The sequence below is a fragment of the Nothoprocta perdicaria genome, unplaced genomic scaffold, assembly GCF_003342845.1.
Source record: "Nothoprocta perdicaria isolate Ctin4 unplaced genomic scaffold, notPer1 scaffold_131, whole genome shotgun sequence".
Classification (NCBI taxonomy): Eukaryota; Metazoa; Chordata; class Aves; order Tinamiformes; family Tinamidae; genus Nothoprocta; species Nothoprocta perdicaria.
This window is the reverse complement of record NW_020454439.1, coordinates 600,238-612,970: the sequence shown is the minus strand read 5'-3', so window position 1 is coordinate 612,970 and position 12,733 is coordinate 600,238. Positions and strand designations below refer to the sequence as shown.

At 36.3% G+C, this 12,733-nt stretch overlaps 1 protein-coding gene across 1 annotated transcript in view; it reads left to right on the top strand.

Moving 5' to 3' along the window:
• Positions 1-12,733, top strand: part of EZH2 (enhancer of zeste 2 polycomb repressive complex 2 subunit) — a 48,612-nt gene that overhangs the window by 15,323 nt on the left and 20,556 nt on the right. The window contains exons 2-7 of the mRNA XM_026033698.1: positions 3,522-3,645; positions 4,010-4,138; positions 7,027-7,143; positions 8,347-8,467; positions 10,754-10,897; positions 11,428-11,530. Coding sequence (XP_025889483.1) covers positions 3,529-3,645; positions 4,010-4,138; positions 7,027-7,143; positions 8,347-8,467; positions 10,754-10,897; positions 11,428-11,530 — 731 coding nt within the window. The 5' untranslated portion in view covers positions 3,522-3,528. The remainder of the gene's footprint in view (positions 1-3,521; positions 3,646-4,009; positions 4,139-7,026; positions 7,144-8,346; positions 8,468-10,753; positions 10,898-11,427; positions 11,531-12,733) is intronic.

Here is a 12,733-nt window from a genome sequence, read left to right as displayed (position 1 = left end):
TACACTTAATTGTCTCTGAACTTATATTAGTTGTACTGGGCACACTTTGGCTACTAGAAGTCAGTAATTAACTAAATTAAACTCAAGTGTTCAGTGTCTCTAATGCTGATTGTAAAGATTATGCAGCTTGTCCATAATTTCATTAGGAAATTCTTATTCAGGAAAAAAAAATAACCATGCACACACTAGGATGCTTTTTATTTTGTTATTTTCCAATTCCAGATATGAAAACGTGAATAGAAACTTAAACAAATGGGTATGTTTTGTTTTTTTATAAGTGTTCTTTTTAAAATCATTGTGCAGGTAGGTTGAGTGTGTGTCATTCCTAAACGACAGTTAAAATTGCTATTAGTCTTATAGTCTTATAGATGTAGTTTTGGGGCTAAGTTCTTCATTGGCTTAAGGAATTATAAGTGTCACTTGTTTATAGTCCTTACATGATAGATCAGTCATACTATAAGAATTGATATTTCCCTATGTCCTCTACAAGTTCCCCCCATTCCCCATTTTTTTTAATACTTCTGACATGAGGGATAGAAGAGGAATTAACTGGTTACCATAAAAAGTGTGTGACAGTGCTGAAGTTTTGGGTGGTTTGCAACTGTCCGTAAACCTGCAAATATATTGGTTCATACCACCATTCATGTGGTTTGGAAAACTGCTTTGAAAAATAACATTCATAGAAAAAATGCAGGGTTTGTGGGACTTAGTATTATGCCATCACTTTCATGATGATGTATTTCTCTTCTCAGCTGTTGTTTTGTTAGCATATAAACGTGGGTGCTGCTTGTCCACTTAGTGTTGTTTCACTCCTTCCTAGTGGGTAATTGTGTAAAAAGCCCATATCTTACTTTTTCTGTATATATTTCTATGTGTTTCCCGTTGATCTTTACACATCAACAGTGTTATTTTATCTAGAACAAACAAACTTTTTATTGTTATTTTGTAATAACTTCCTATAAGCAGCAGCACTCTTTTGTGTCTTCTATGTCTTGTCACTGAGTGCTTTGAAGACTAAATATTAGTTGTGTACATTGTGCCCTGGTAGCAGCTGAACTAGTGCAAGAGGAGGCTGTTCCTGTAAGCTGCATGTTTTCTTCGAATGAGTGACCTGAGTGTGCAGAAGTTGCACTGTTTTGAAAGGAAGTATTTGTCTTCCTGTGAAGTGTTATTCTTCTTACGATTTTAGCACATCAGTTGAACGTGGTTTTCATGACCATATAGTTGAATAGATTTGATTCGTGTGCTCGATGGCATTTACTGATTTGAGTCTTCTGCAGCTGTTTCAGTTCTATGAAACTTGAGTGGGAGTTGTTTGATTTTGTTGTTAATTTATTAACATTGGGCTTCCCATTAGATGCTTGTGTGCCAATTTAATCTTAGTTAAGGAGCACTTTTTTTCCCAGCTTGTGTCACTCCTTATTCTCCAGGAAAAAAAGGATAGCAAGGGTTGTGTTTGATGTGGCATTAATAAGTGAGCACAATCCATGCTTTATTTTTAGGGGCTATACCAGTTTGGTAATGTCAGCTGAAGTTTCATTCAGCTTTTGATTCATTGATACTTTCTCCATGTCTTGTGTTTGAACCTGCCCAAGATGGTTTTGATGCTCTGTATTGCTTTAACAAAAAGACAGAATCTCATTTTTTGTTTAGTGATATTTATTCTGTGTATAACTTAATTCCATGAATGGAATGTGTTTCTATATTTTTTGCTTTGCTTAGTATAGCATGTATTTGCTGTACATTACAATGCTTTTATGTTGTCATCTAATCAATATTGTGCTATATTTTTGAAGCAGTGTTTCTCTTCACAACGCTGTTAGTGGTCTGGGATTTTTTTATTCTGATTTTTAATCTCTATCTCCTACATTGCTCGTATTGTGGCAGTCGAAATAAAGGAGCAGCTTGTCTTGCTGCTGGAGGCTGGCAGCAGAACTGCTAGGCTGGAGTTTCCCTCTGAATGTAACTCCCCCTGCTGGATCTCTATCTTCTCCCTTTGACTGGTTGAGTGCTAGGGCATCATGCAAAATTTACATATATACTTTTTTCCTGATAAAGTACTTGCTATGATTTGCGTCGGTGACACTGCTTTTAAGATGGAAATTAATAAATTTGGGAGGAAGGGGCTAATAAAGTATAATAATTCCATAAAAAAAGGATTTTAGATTCTCATATTCTACTCTTTCCTTTTTTTTTTGAGTGTAAATGAAGATCTGTTCATGCAAATAAACAAGTTGCATGAATTCTGTGATTCTGTGATTTCCTTTTCAAGATCATCTTGAAGTGAGGTAGAAGTCAAATTGAATCAAAAAAAGTTATGGCACAAAACTACTGAAAATTGATATCTGTCTACAACAGCAAAGAGCTACCAGTAATGTAGATAACTTTATCTTCCTGTCAAGGGACTGTGGTAGCAATGTAGCGCCAAATATCTTGCTCCAGCAAAACGGCAAATCACTTCCTTTGTTCATATTTATCTTCATAATTAAAAAGGCTAGAATTATTTTTGTTCAAATTGATTTTCCTTGTTTGAGAACGTGTAACTGTTGGGCAAGTGGACTTTTCAACTGTGCAGTCCACAATGGCTTTTCAACTGTGCAGTCCACAATGGCTATCACAGAATACTCTGAGTTGTTACAGTGCCACTCTCGAACAGGCCGGTCTTTGATGCAGTGTTTTTGTTTCACATTGTTGACAAAATAGTAATTGTCAGCATTATAGCATATGGGCCTTCGCTCTGAAAAGTGTTGAGTAGATTGGCATATTCTAGTAAAGGTTTAGATTATAACATAAAAGAACAACTTCATTGCCCATGGTTCTGAAAAATATAAAAATGAAGCACTTTATACTAGAAGGATGACTAGCACAAGTGGAATCTTTGTCCAGTTTGTGTCCAACTGGACAGTTTAGATGTTATTAGAGTACTTAAGGGAGGCGCGTAGAGAGAGAGGATAGGAGACTTCCAGCTTCATATTCAAACTATTGCAAAGCTCTGCACGTGTGGTAGAATGTGTAGATCTTCTTGGAGCATGAGTGGCTGGCTGGGAGGGTTATGCTAGGGGTCTGCATGTCTGCCCAGTCCCCGCTTGATATCCCAGCGCAGGGAGTGGTGTTTGTCTGAAGTGGGCAAACCTTGTGAGAAAGTGTTTTGGTCTGTCTTAAAATCATTTTTCAGAAGTTAATTTACAAGACTGCCTGCAAGGATTCAGGCCAACAAGGATTCAGGTGTCTTCCCAGGGGTATCCTGATTGGTTCTTCACCTTTTAAAGTCCCTTATCTTTCTGTATATAGCTGCTAGAGGTGCTTAAAGCACCTGAACTCTTTGACTGACTTGTAATTAAACCTGTTTTTTTGTTCAGTGTCTATCACTCAAGTATGCTTTTTTTGTTTCCTATTTTTTTTGATTAGGACTACATTGCAATTGTGTGGTATTAAAGGAAAGTCTCTGTCGTGCCTGTCTCGTCATTCTAACTTGTGCTTGGTCAGGATTCATACTGTTAACATGATATTGTCACTTATAGGATAACCATGGGTCAAACCGGAAAAAAATCTGAAAAAGGACCAATTTGTTGGCGAAAACGTGTGAAATCAGAATACATGAGACTGAGGCAGCTCAAGAGGTTCCGACGTGCAGATGAAGTAAAGGTATTCTATCTTTTGGTTCTTTAGTTTAAAGACTGGTATCAAAGAGAATTTGCTTCTGAGATATGACTTGCTGTGAGGTCCTGGTGAGTCAATGTGGGGCTGAAGGAATAGCCATATTCTTTCTGTTTCCTTTCAGAATGTAATTACATGCTAAACCTTAAGTTTCTAAACATGAAAATAGGTTTAGAGACAAGGGAAGGGATAATCAAAAATATTTAGGCTGACTGGCATTTAAACAAAATTAAAATGGTTTGGTTTTGAGCAAATTTCTTTCCTCTTTTATATTCATGCTTAACGTTTCAGTAAATGTTACGATGCTTTAAGAGGTGCCATTTATTTGTAATGGTTGTGTTTTAATTTTTAGAGTATGTTTAATTCTAATCGTCAGAAGATACTGGAGAGAACTGAGATCTTAAATCAAGAATGGAAACAACGTAGGATACAGCCTGTTCACATCATGACTTCTGTGAGCTCATTGCGCGGGACCAGGGAGGTTGGTTAACATGTGTTGTGGTAATTCCAATTACAAGGTTGTCAGTACGTTTTTGTTCTGTTGTTGAAAGTTGTTTGTTTGTTTGTTTAATGTTGTTTTGTTTTCTGCATGCTGTGACTTGGCAGCTAAATAATTTTCTTATGAGTCTCTTGAAAGTAAATAATGATTCTTTTATCAGATGATTTCTGGAAAGTAATAAGAGCATCCTATCTAGCTTTGAACTACACACAGAACTGAAACAATATCTTTACTTTTGGAAGTATTTGATCATTTATTAAGCAGCTTTTTTTTTCAAATCTGTTTGTGTCAGCAGTATTTAGTCTGATCTCACTTCTGATGGAGTTGACTGCTGCCATAGTGCAAACAAGGAGATAGTTCTGTTTCTATTGATTTAAAGCACGTGAAAGCCATGAGCATAATCATTTGACCAAGTGTTCTTTATACTAATTAATCACTTATCCACATAAATTCTAAAAGAAGTTAACTGAGTTGGTACACCCATTATGCAGCACATCCGAATTGGACACTAGAGTGGTGAAAAACTGTTTTCATTACTACAATGCAATTGGAAGATCTATGCTGGCTTTTGTGAGGGTAGCTTGGATAGTGGTTGTGCTTTCAGCCCAAGTTAATTCAGTTGGTCTGTAGACACTTCTTCAGACTGAGCCAGCTCAGGAATGTTTGACATGTAGTAATAGGAAGAGATATCTCTTCCCAGTAAGATGAATATAGAAAGACATTACTGTCAATAGGGTAAACTCTTCAAGGGAGTTTGTTGGACTTCCTTTTTTTTCATCTTGCAAGGTTTTCAAGGGAAACAGGGTGGGGAGTGTTACACATGGGGGTGTTTGTGTGCGTATGTGTTCAAATATATGCAGGAAAGTACTTTTACCAAATTATTTTCCTTTAAACAAGATTGAAAGCCTGTGGTGCTTCACACAACTTTACGTGTGTGTGTGTGTACATATGTACATGTGTTTGTGGAAATATCACAAATCTGATCTGTGGGATCAGAAATTTTTGTAATGTTCTGTAATAGGTGACAGGTACATGTCAAGATTAGGAACTCATGTCAAGATTAGGAATTTTTTTTATCATAGTCATTTTGCCATCAGAGTTAGATTTTTTTTTTTAAACTATCACTTTCTTTGATAGCTGAATTCAGCGTTCTTTTATATTAATTTCCTAACTGAAGCACATCACTAATCACCTCATTCAAATCCAGTCTACCTCATCAGAAGGGTTTTAGTGCTTGATTTTAATGTTGCCATAATTTAAAGTATATAAATTGAAAAATAGAGAGAGAGAATTAGTGGGGATTTTGAGAGAATTTTTTTTCCATCATTTTATTAATGTGCTGAATTTCTTCAGAGTTGTATGGGACTTTGACTAGTATTGGAATTACCTGATGAAATCTCTCTCTCTCAGTGAGAACCTTTTATATCTGGTAAAGATTGCAGGGGCTCACTGGCGATGTAGCCCTTTCTCTCCTCTCTACAGATTTTTAGTTACTTCCATTGGTTAATTGGTCAGCAACAACCAGAGACGGCAGCACGTGCGTGCTGGGCTAATGAGCATCTAGATAGACTCTGAAGCAAAGCAATTGGGGAACATGCCTGAGACTTAATGCCCAACAGTTGAGTCAACTTGACATGGCTTATTTGTCAGGCTGAGACTTCTAGTTTTTTTACTTGTCATTTTTCTCTAAAAATGTATGAAAAACTTTCTAGATGGCTGCTAGCTAGAAAATTCAGTGTTAACCTGCAACGGGTAAAAAGTCTTAAGGTGGTGTTAGGATTGAAACATGGCAGATATCTAACTTTATTGCCTGCAGCTAGAAAGAAAAGAAAAAGTTTGACTTTTGTCATTCTACTAGGGTACTGTCTCTGTATACTGTTTGTTACATTACTTTGTGTATTTCTTTAGAAATGTGAAGCTCTGTTCATCTTTCCCTTCTGGAAAGGAGAAAGATCTTTTGTCTCCACTTCCTTTTTTCCTTTCAGGTAGCTATGATAGCTGTTCTCAACTTTGTTTTACCTGCCTCCAAATCTTTTGTGATACATTTCCTGGCTGTGTATGTTCCTATTCTGCTTTTGTTTGTAACTTTTTTTCAGAATTCTTCATACTGCTGTCTGAGTAATTGAGAAGAGGTGTTGACATGTTTATTTTTTGGAAGCTGCATAAGCCTCTGACTTTCCCATAGCTAAAAAAAATCCATTCCCATAGCTAAAAATTATTGACATGTCCAGAGCTGTCCAGTAGGAATTAATTTTCACTTTTCCTCTGGCTTTTGTAAACAATAAAAATAATTAAAAATTTGAGGAGAAGATTAAATGTAAGCAGATAATAATGCAGAAAGAGGGTGGGAATCAAGACGTTTGGATCATCTGTTTCCAAAAGAGGTCTTGCTGACAATAGTGTAAAATTTGTTTATTTTAAAATAAATTTTGTGTGATTTCTTAGTGTATCTAAAACTAGCAAATTTCAGCTGCCTCTGTCTTGAATAAATAACACCCTTAACACCAGAGTAGCTGCATAAGATTCTGAATCATGTTTTGAAGTAACAAACCCGATCTGTATCACAGGCTGCAGTCTTGAGGAGCATCCTATGAATCTGTCACAGCTACTTACTTGTGCATCATTATATATAGCAGGAAAAAAAACACACCATGATCTATTCACAAAGCTATTGAAAAAAATTCTTATCACTTTTCACCTGTTCTTATATCTTCTTAGTGTTATTCCCTTTTTAAAAAAAATTTTTAAAGAAAAGTTTTTTTAGGAGGCAGATATGTTTACTCTTGACAAACAGCTTGAATTTTGAATGCTGAGTGTTCTTTTTGTTGTTCTTGTTGCTAGTGTAAGTGTACTTTGACCTCTTATTTCAGTGCTCTGTTACCAGCGACATAGATTTTCCAAAACAAGTCATCCCCCTAAAGACTCTCAATGCTGTTGCTTCTGTGCCTATAATGTACTCTTGGTCTCCCCTTCAACAGAATTTTATGGTAAGTTTAAAAAAAATAATGGGAGGAGAAATACTCTGTGAAGGGGGATTGGTTTAATTTTGGAACTAAAACATCAGTACATCTGCTCTGTTACACCTTTGTATCTTTTTGGTGTAATAATAAGGCTCAATTCCTCCAAATCAAATAACTATTACTTTAATTAACCAAAGCTGTGACCTCACTGAACCTCAAGATCTTGAAAATCCAGCTGTAAAGACAGAGTTCTATTTAATTCAGGTGCTCTGTTGCAATGTATAGCATTCGACACATGCAGGTCTATTTTAGAGAATGACTAGTTAGCGTACAGAGAAATGTTTTGGGAGGGATATTAAAGTGTCTATGTAAGAATGACAACTGGCCAACATACCTTGGAGTTGGATAGTAATTTGAATAAAGAGAACTTACTCCTGACAGAATGTTTATATGTAATCTATAGATTTCTGATATAGGAATTTGATTTATTTGAAAGGCTTAGCTTATAATAGAATGATTTTTGCATTTGATTTTGTTGTTGTTTGTTTGTTTGTTTTTTTTATTATTTTGGTATAGATAGCCTTTGCTGATATGGCTATGGTGGTAAAAATCTCTCTTTAAATAATTGCAGGTTCTCTTGAAATAGCAGAAGATAAAGCTGAATTTCAAGGTTCCCAAATTCTAATGTTAGGATATTGTAGTACCAGACATTTAATCTGTCTACAGACAAAACAAAAGTAGTTCAGGTGAAATAGTCTGTAGCCTATTTCCATTCTTGCTGCTTTGGACTTAGAGCCTTTTTGTGTATGTGTGTTTGTTTGTTTTGTTTTTTATCATCATACTTTCTCATCTCTTGCAAAGGAATGGAAATACAATTTCTAAAGCACATGACAGTGGAAGAGAAGCAAATAAGAAAGAAAAATCTCATAATCAAATGAACACTTCCCAAGACTAGCTAGCATACTGGGCTTCAATAGTAGAAGCTTTATGCAAACACCTTCTTAATGTTAGAAGCTAGTGTCAATATCTTAAGCTAGTCACTGCTGCTGCACTAAACAAACATCAAGGGTTTTAGATATTTAATTATCATAATATGTTATAGCAATGAAGCCCAGTTAGGTATAGCTAGCCACTGGTGAAAACTGTAATGCTGAAATGTGCAGATAAAGACATATTTTGCATTTATTTAAGGAACATCAACCCTTCATAATTGTAAACATTATTTACTAGGTAGAGGATGAAACTGTTTTACATAACATTCCGTATATGGGAGATGAAGTGCTTGACCAGGATGGTACTTTTATTGAGGAACTAATCAAGAATTATGATGGAAAAGTGCATGGAGACAGAGGTGAGCCCAAACACTCAGGTATACTCATCCCTTCTTCATATATACATAATTACTTTCAATTTTTATGTTGTAAGGCCTGGACTTTGTTTCTTAGAGGAGTATCTGTAGAATGACTATACTGTGTAAGCATTGGGTTCATTGTTTTAACTGTACTGCTTTGCATTTTCAAAAGACTGCACGCTATTAAAATAGTAACTTGGAGAAATGGAACACATTTTATTTTATTTTATTTTATTTTATTTTATTTTATTTTATTTTATTTTATTTTATTTTATTTTATTTTATTTTATTTTATTGATAATATAACATGAGCCATCATAATGGCTAAATTTTACTTGAAGTAGTTTTTGGCCTTCATTTTATGTCTAGAGCTCTGGAATAAAATATTATAATGTCCCTAAGCACGTTCTGCCTAGCAGAAGGTGGTGGGAGAAGAATATGGAACTCTAATGACAAGACTTACAGATGCGTCTTGACAGAATAACTGTTTGTGTGGATTTTTTTTTTTTTTTTTTTTTTTTTTTTTTTGTGTGTGTGTGTGTGGTGGAAATACGTGTTTGTGTGTGTGGATTTTTTTTTTTTCCTAATGGTTACCACAAATGATTGGGTATTTATAACTTCTTCCATCTTTAAGACAAACACGAGGAAAATTATATTCTTCTGTCGGTCTACTGCATAGTGTTTTGTTTTCCTGTAATTTTGTGTGGGAGTTGTACTATGTCTGGTATCATCTGCCTCTTAAAGTTTGCTAAGATCTCCATGAATAAGCTACCTTTTAGTTGCATTTTTTTCCCCTAGAGTCAAGTAGATCTGCTTGCTTTATGTGCCCATTCAGAAGTGGCTCATATGAACCTGAGTCTTAGAGTTGTGAAGGTTTCTTTGACTAATCTGCTTTCCCTCCCATTTAAAATTACTCTATTTGAGGAGTAATTGTTTCTTGTAAATTCTGTATTGATTATATTCCTGTTAACAGTGGAATGATGGAGAAAGGGAGGTGCATTTGAGTACACTGTGTGCTGCTCATGAAAGTTAAGCCTGTGATTAGTAGATGCTGCTCTCTGCTCATGAAATAGAAAGGCACTAGTCATCCTTAGGACACTAATAAGAAGATTAGTGGAAGGCAAAGTTGTGACTCTTTTGCCTTTAATTATTTTTACGGATGTACTTGTTCTCTGACACCCAGGGAACGTTTTGGACCAAAAGAATGAGTTACTAATAAATGTGTTCTATTATTGTTATTAAATGATTCAAGCCTATTAATCTTCTTTTAATAGTCTCAGGTTCCAAGTTTAAGGTAGTAAGTTTAACTGTACATCTAAAGTAGAATGAGTTGTTTTTGTTTTCCCAATAACATTTTTATGTGGATGTAAATAAATGTGAATGCTGTGGGAAACCTGTGATTGAGAGGAATACCCATCTAGGAGGCAAAATTGTAAATTGTGCTGTAGAAGGCAAAATTCATACTAACCTTTGTGTCTGTATTACTATGCTATTTAAAGCTAGTTATTGTTCCGTTTAAAACATCTTAATGTAGTACGTGCCTGTTTCCATTGTCTACAAAGTAATATATCTTTGGGCTTCCTAAAAGTTAGCGTGTCACCTCACTCCAGGTACAAAAAGAAGGTGATAAGCACTACATTTCCTACGTACTTCCTGATTCCCCCCAACCACCACTTTTTTTAATAAATAACATTCCATTTCTGTCAACATTAACTACATTTTTCCTTCCAGCAAAATGCCTTTTGTCAACATGTGCTGCCCTATGAATTTTGTAGCAGAATCTGAGCTAATGAGCAGATTTGCAGCATTATAACTTGCAGTTTTCCCTTGAATTTATTGCATATAACTGAACTCTCTTCTCACCTTGCCAGCAAGATCTATAGTGAAGAAGTGGATGTAAGACTGTTAACTAAAAATTTATGTGAGGATGCCATAGCTCTCCAAGAAAGATAGTTTCCATAGTATGTTTGCCTGAAATGACAGACTGGCTTAATCTGACCACATTGAAATTGAGATTTTGGCATAAAGTCTCTGAAATCATCTAGCTAGTGATTTTAGTCCCCCCCTCCTTTTAATTTTCCTTGTGAGGAAGAGAGTTCTATTCTTGTCTGCTGTTATGAATAACAGAATCAAGAACATAGAAAAAAACATTCAACAAGCTTCCTTCCCAGTTACTAATCTGAAAGTCAAATACTGAGTACTTTTTAGCTCAAGTGTAGGGAGTATTAGAAATAGTTCCTGTGTGTATTTTGCTTTTTGCTCATTCCCAATTTTGCTGAATTTCAGAATGTGGATTTATCAATGATGAAATATTTGTTGAGCTGGTCAATGCTCTTGGTCAATATAGTGATGATGAAGATGATGATGATGGAGATGACAATCCTGATGAAAGAGATGACAAGCAAAAAGATCGGGACGGTAACAGGATGGGTATGTCTGTATGCAGACTTTAAAAACAAGACAAACCCCCCTTTTCCTTATTCACTCGATAAAAGAAATTAGTTCAAACCTTTCCACTTGATATCTTTCGGATCCAAAGTTGCATCCTTTTCTTCATCATTTCCTTTGCATTAGAATGCTATGAAAAGTACTGTTACCAATTTATGTTTCTTTGCATACTGAGACAGTCAAGTGTTAGTAAGCTATTTAATAAATGCCTTGATACTCCTGTAGGTAGAATAATATTATCCAAGAGTAGGCAAAGTTCTGAACTGCCATCTCCATCTGCTGGTGAAAAAAATGGTTTGGCCAAATCTTACAAGTGCAATTCTGTCAGCAGGAAAGATCACTCTAAGCAGTTTAATCCAAGAACTCTGTAATTTAGAAATAAAAACCCTTTTTTTCTATCTTATTAGGATTTTGGAGAAGTTCTCCTTCTCTCAACACTTCCTTGAGGTAGAAAAGGAATAAAAATAAAATTGTTGTTTGTTTGCTTTCCTAATGTTTTGCTTCTTCGACAGAGAAGGAAAGCCACCCACCACGGAAATTTCCTTCTGACAAGATATTTGAAGCCATTTCCTCAATGTTTCCAGACAAGGGTACAGCAGAAGAATTGAAAGAAAAGTAAGAAAGAATTTCTTCTAGGTTATATTGTTGCATTATGAGACTTAGACTTACTGATTTTGTTAAATATTTTATGGTCAGGAATGATACTGATTCTAAGTTTTCAGGGCAGTTGATAAAGCAACTGATATTTGAAGGAGATTAGCTACATCAGGCAAGATTAAAAAGACTGTTCCTTCCAAATGAATCAAACAATAAAGAGGGGTGGCGTTAGCCTTCCTCGTAAACTATCAAAATGTGTTGGCTTGTGGGTGCTCATTATTGCATGTCACCCTTCGAAGCGGGGGGAAAGTAAAAGCTGCTCTTACAAAAGTCTCCTTTTTGGCATTGGTAAGTAATACAAATGAGTAGATAAGCATGTAGAAAGTAAATGCCATCTTTTCTAACAGTTTTATTTCTGTGCAAATGAATATGGAATTAATAACTTGTCGTATCACTGGGTGATGCTGGTGAACATACTATTACCGTTTGAGAAGACACACAATTCATAGAATCATAGAATCCTTAAGGCTGGAAGGGACCTTTGGAGATCACCTAGTCCAGCCCCCCTGCACATACAGGGTCACCTAGAGCACGTGAGACAGGATTGTGTCCAAGTGGGTTGTGAAGATCTCCAGAGGAGATTCCACAACCTCTCTTAGCGACTTGTTCCACTGCTCTGTCACTCATTGTTAAGAGATTTTTTGTTAAGTTCCACAGGAACTTTCTTTGTGCTTCATTTTGTGGCTGTTGCCTTTTGTCTTGTCACTGGCCACCATTGAAAAGAGGCCGACCCCAACCTTTTCACTGGCTTAAGGTATAAATACCCTTAAGGTATTTATACACACTGATCAGATGCTCTCTCAGCCTTTTCTTCTTGAGGCTGAACAGGCCCTGACAAGCTTTTCCTCAGAGGGCAGATGTTCCAGGTCCCTGATCATCTTCATAGCCCTGCGCTGGATTCTCTCCAGCAACTCCACATTTCTCTTGTATTGGGGAACCCAGAGCTGGACACAGTCTCCAGATGGGACTTCACCAGAACTGTGTATAGAGGGATGATCCCCTCCTTTTACCAGCTGGTGACCCTCTTCTTAATGCACCCCAGGATCTCACTGGCCTTGGCCACCAGGGCACACTGCTGTCTCATGGTCAACTTGTGGCCCACCATGCTGCCCAGGTCCCTCTTGACAGAGCCGCTTCCCAGAAGGTCGGTCCCCAGCCTGT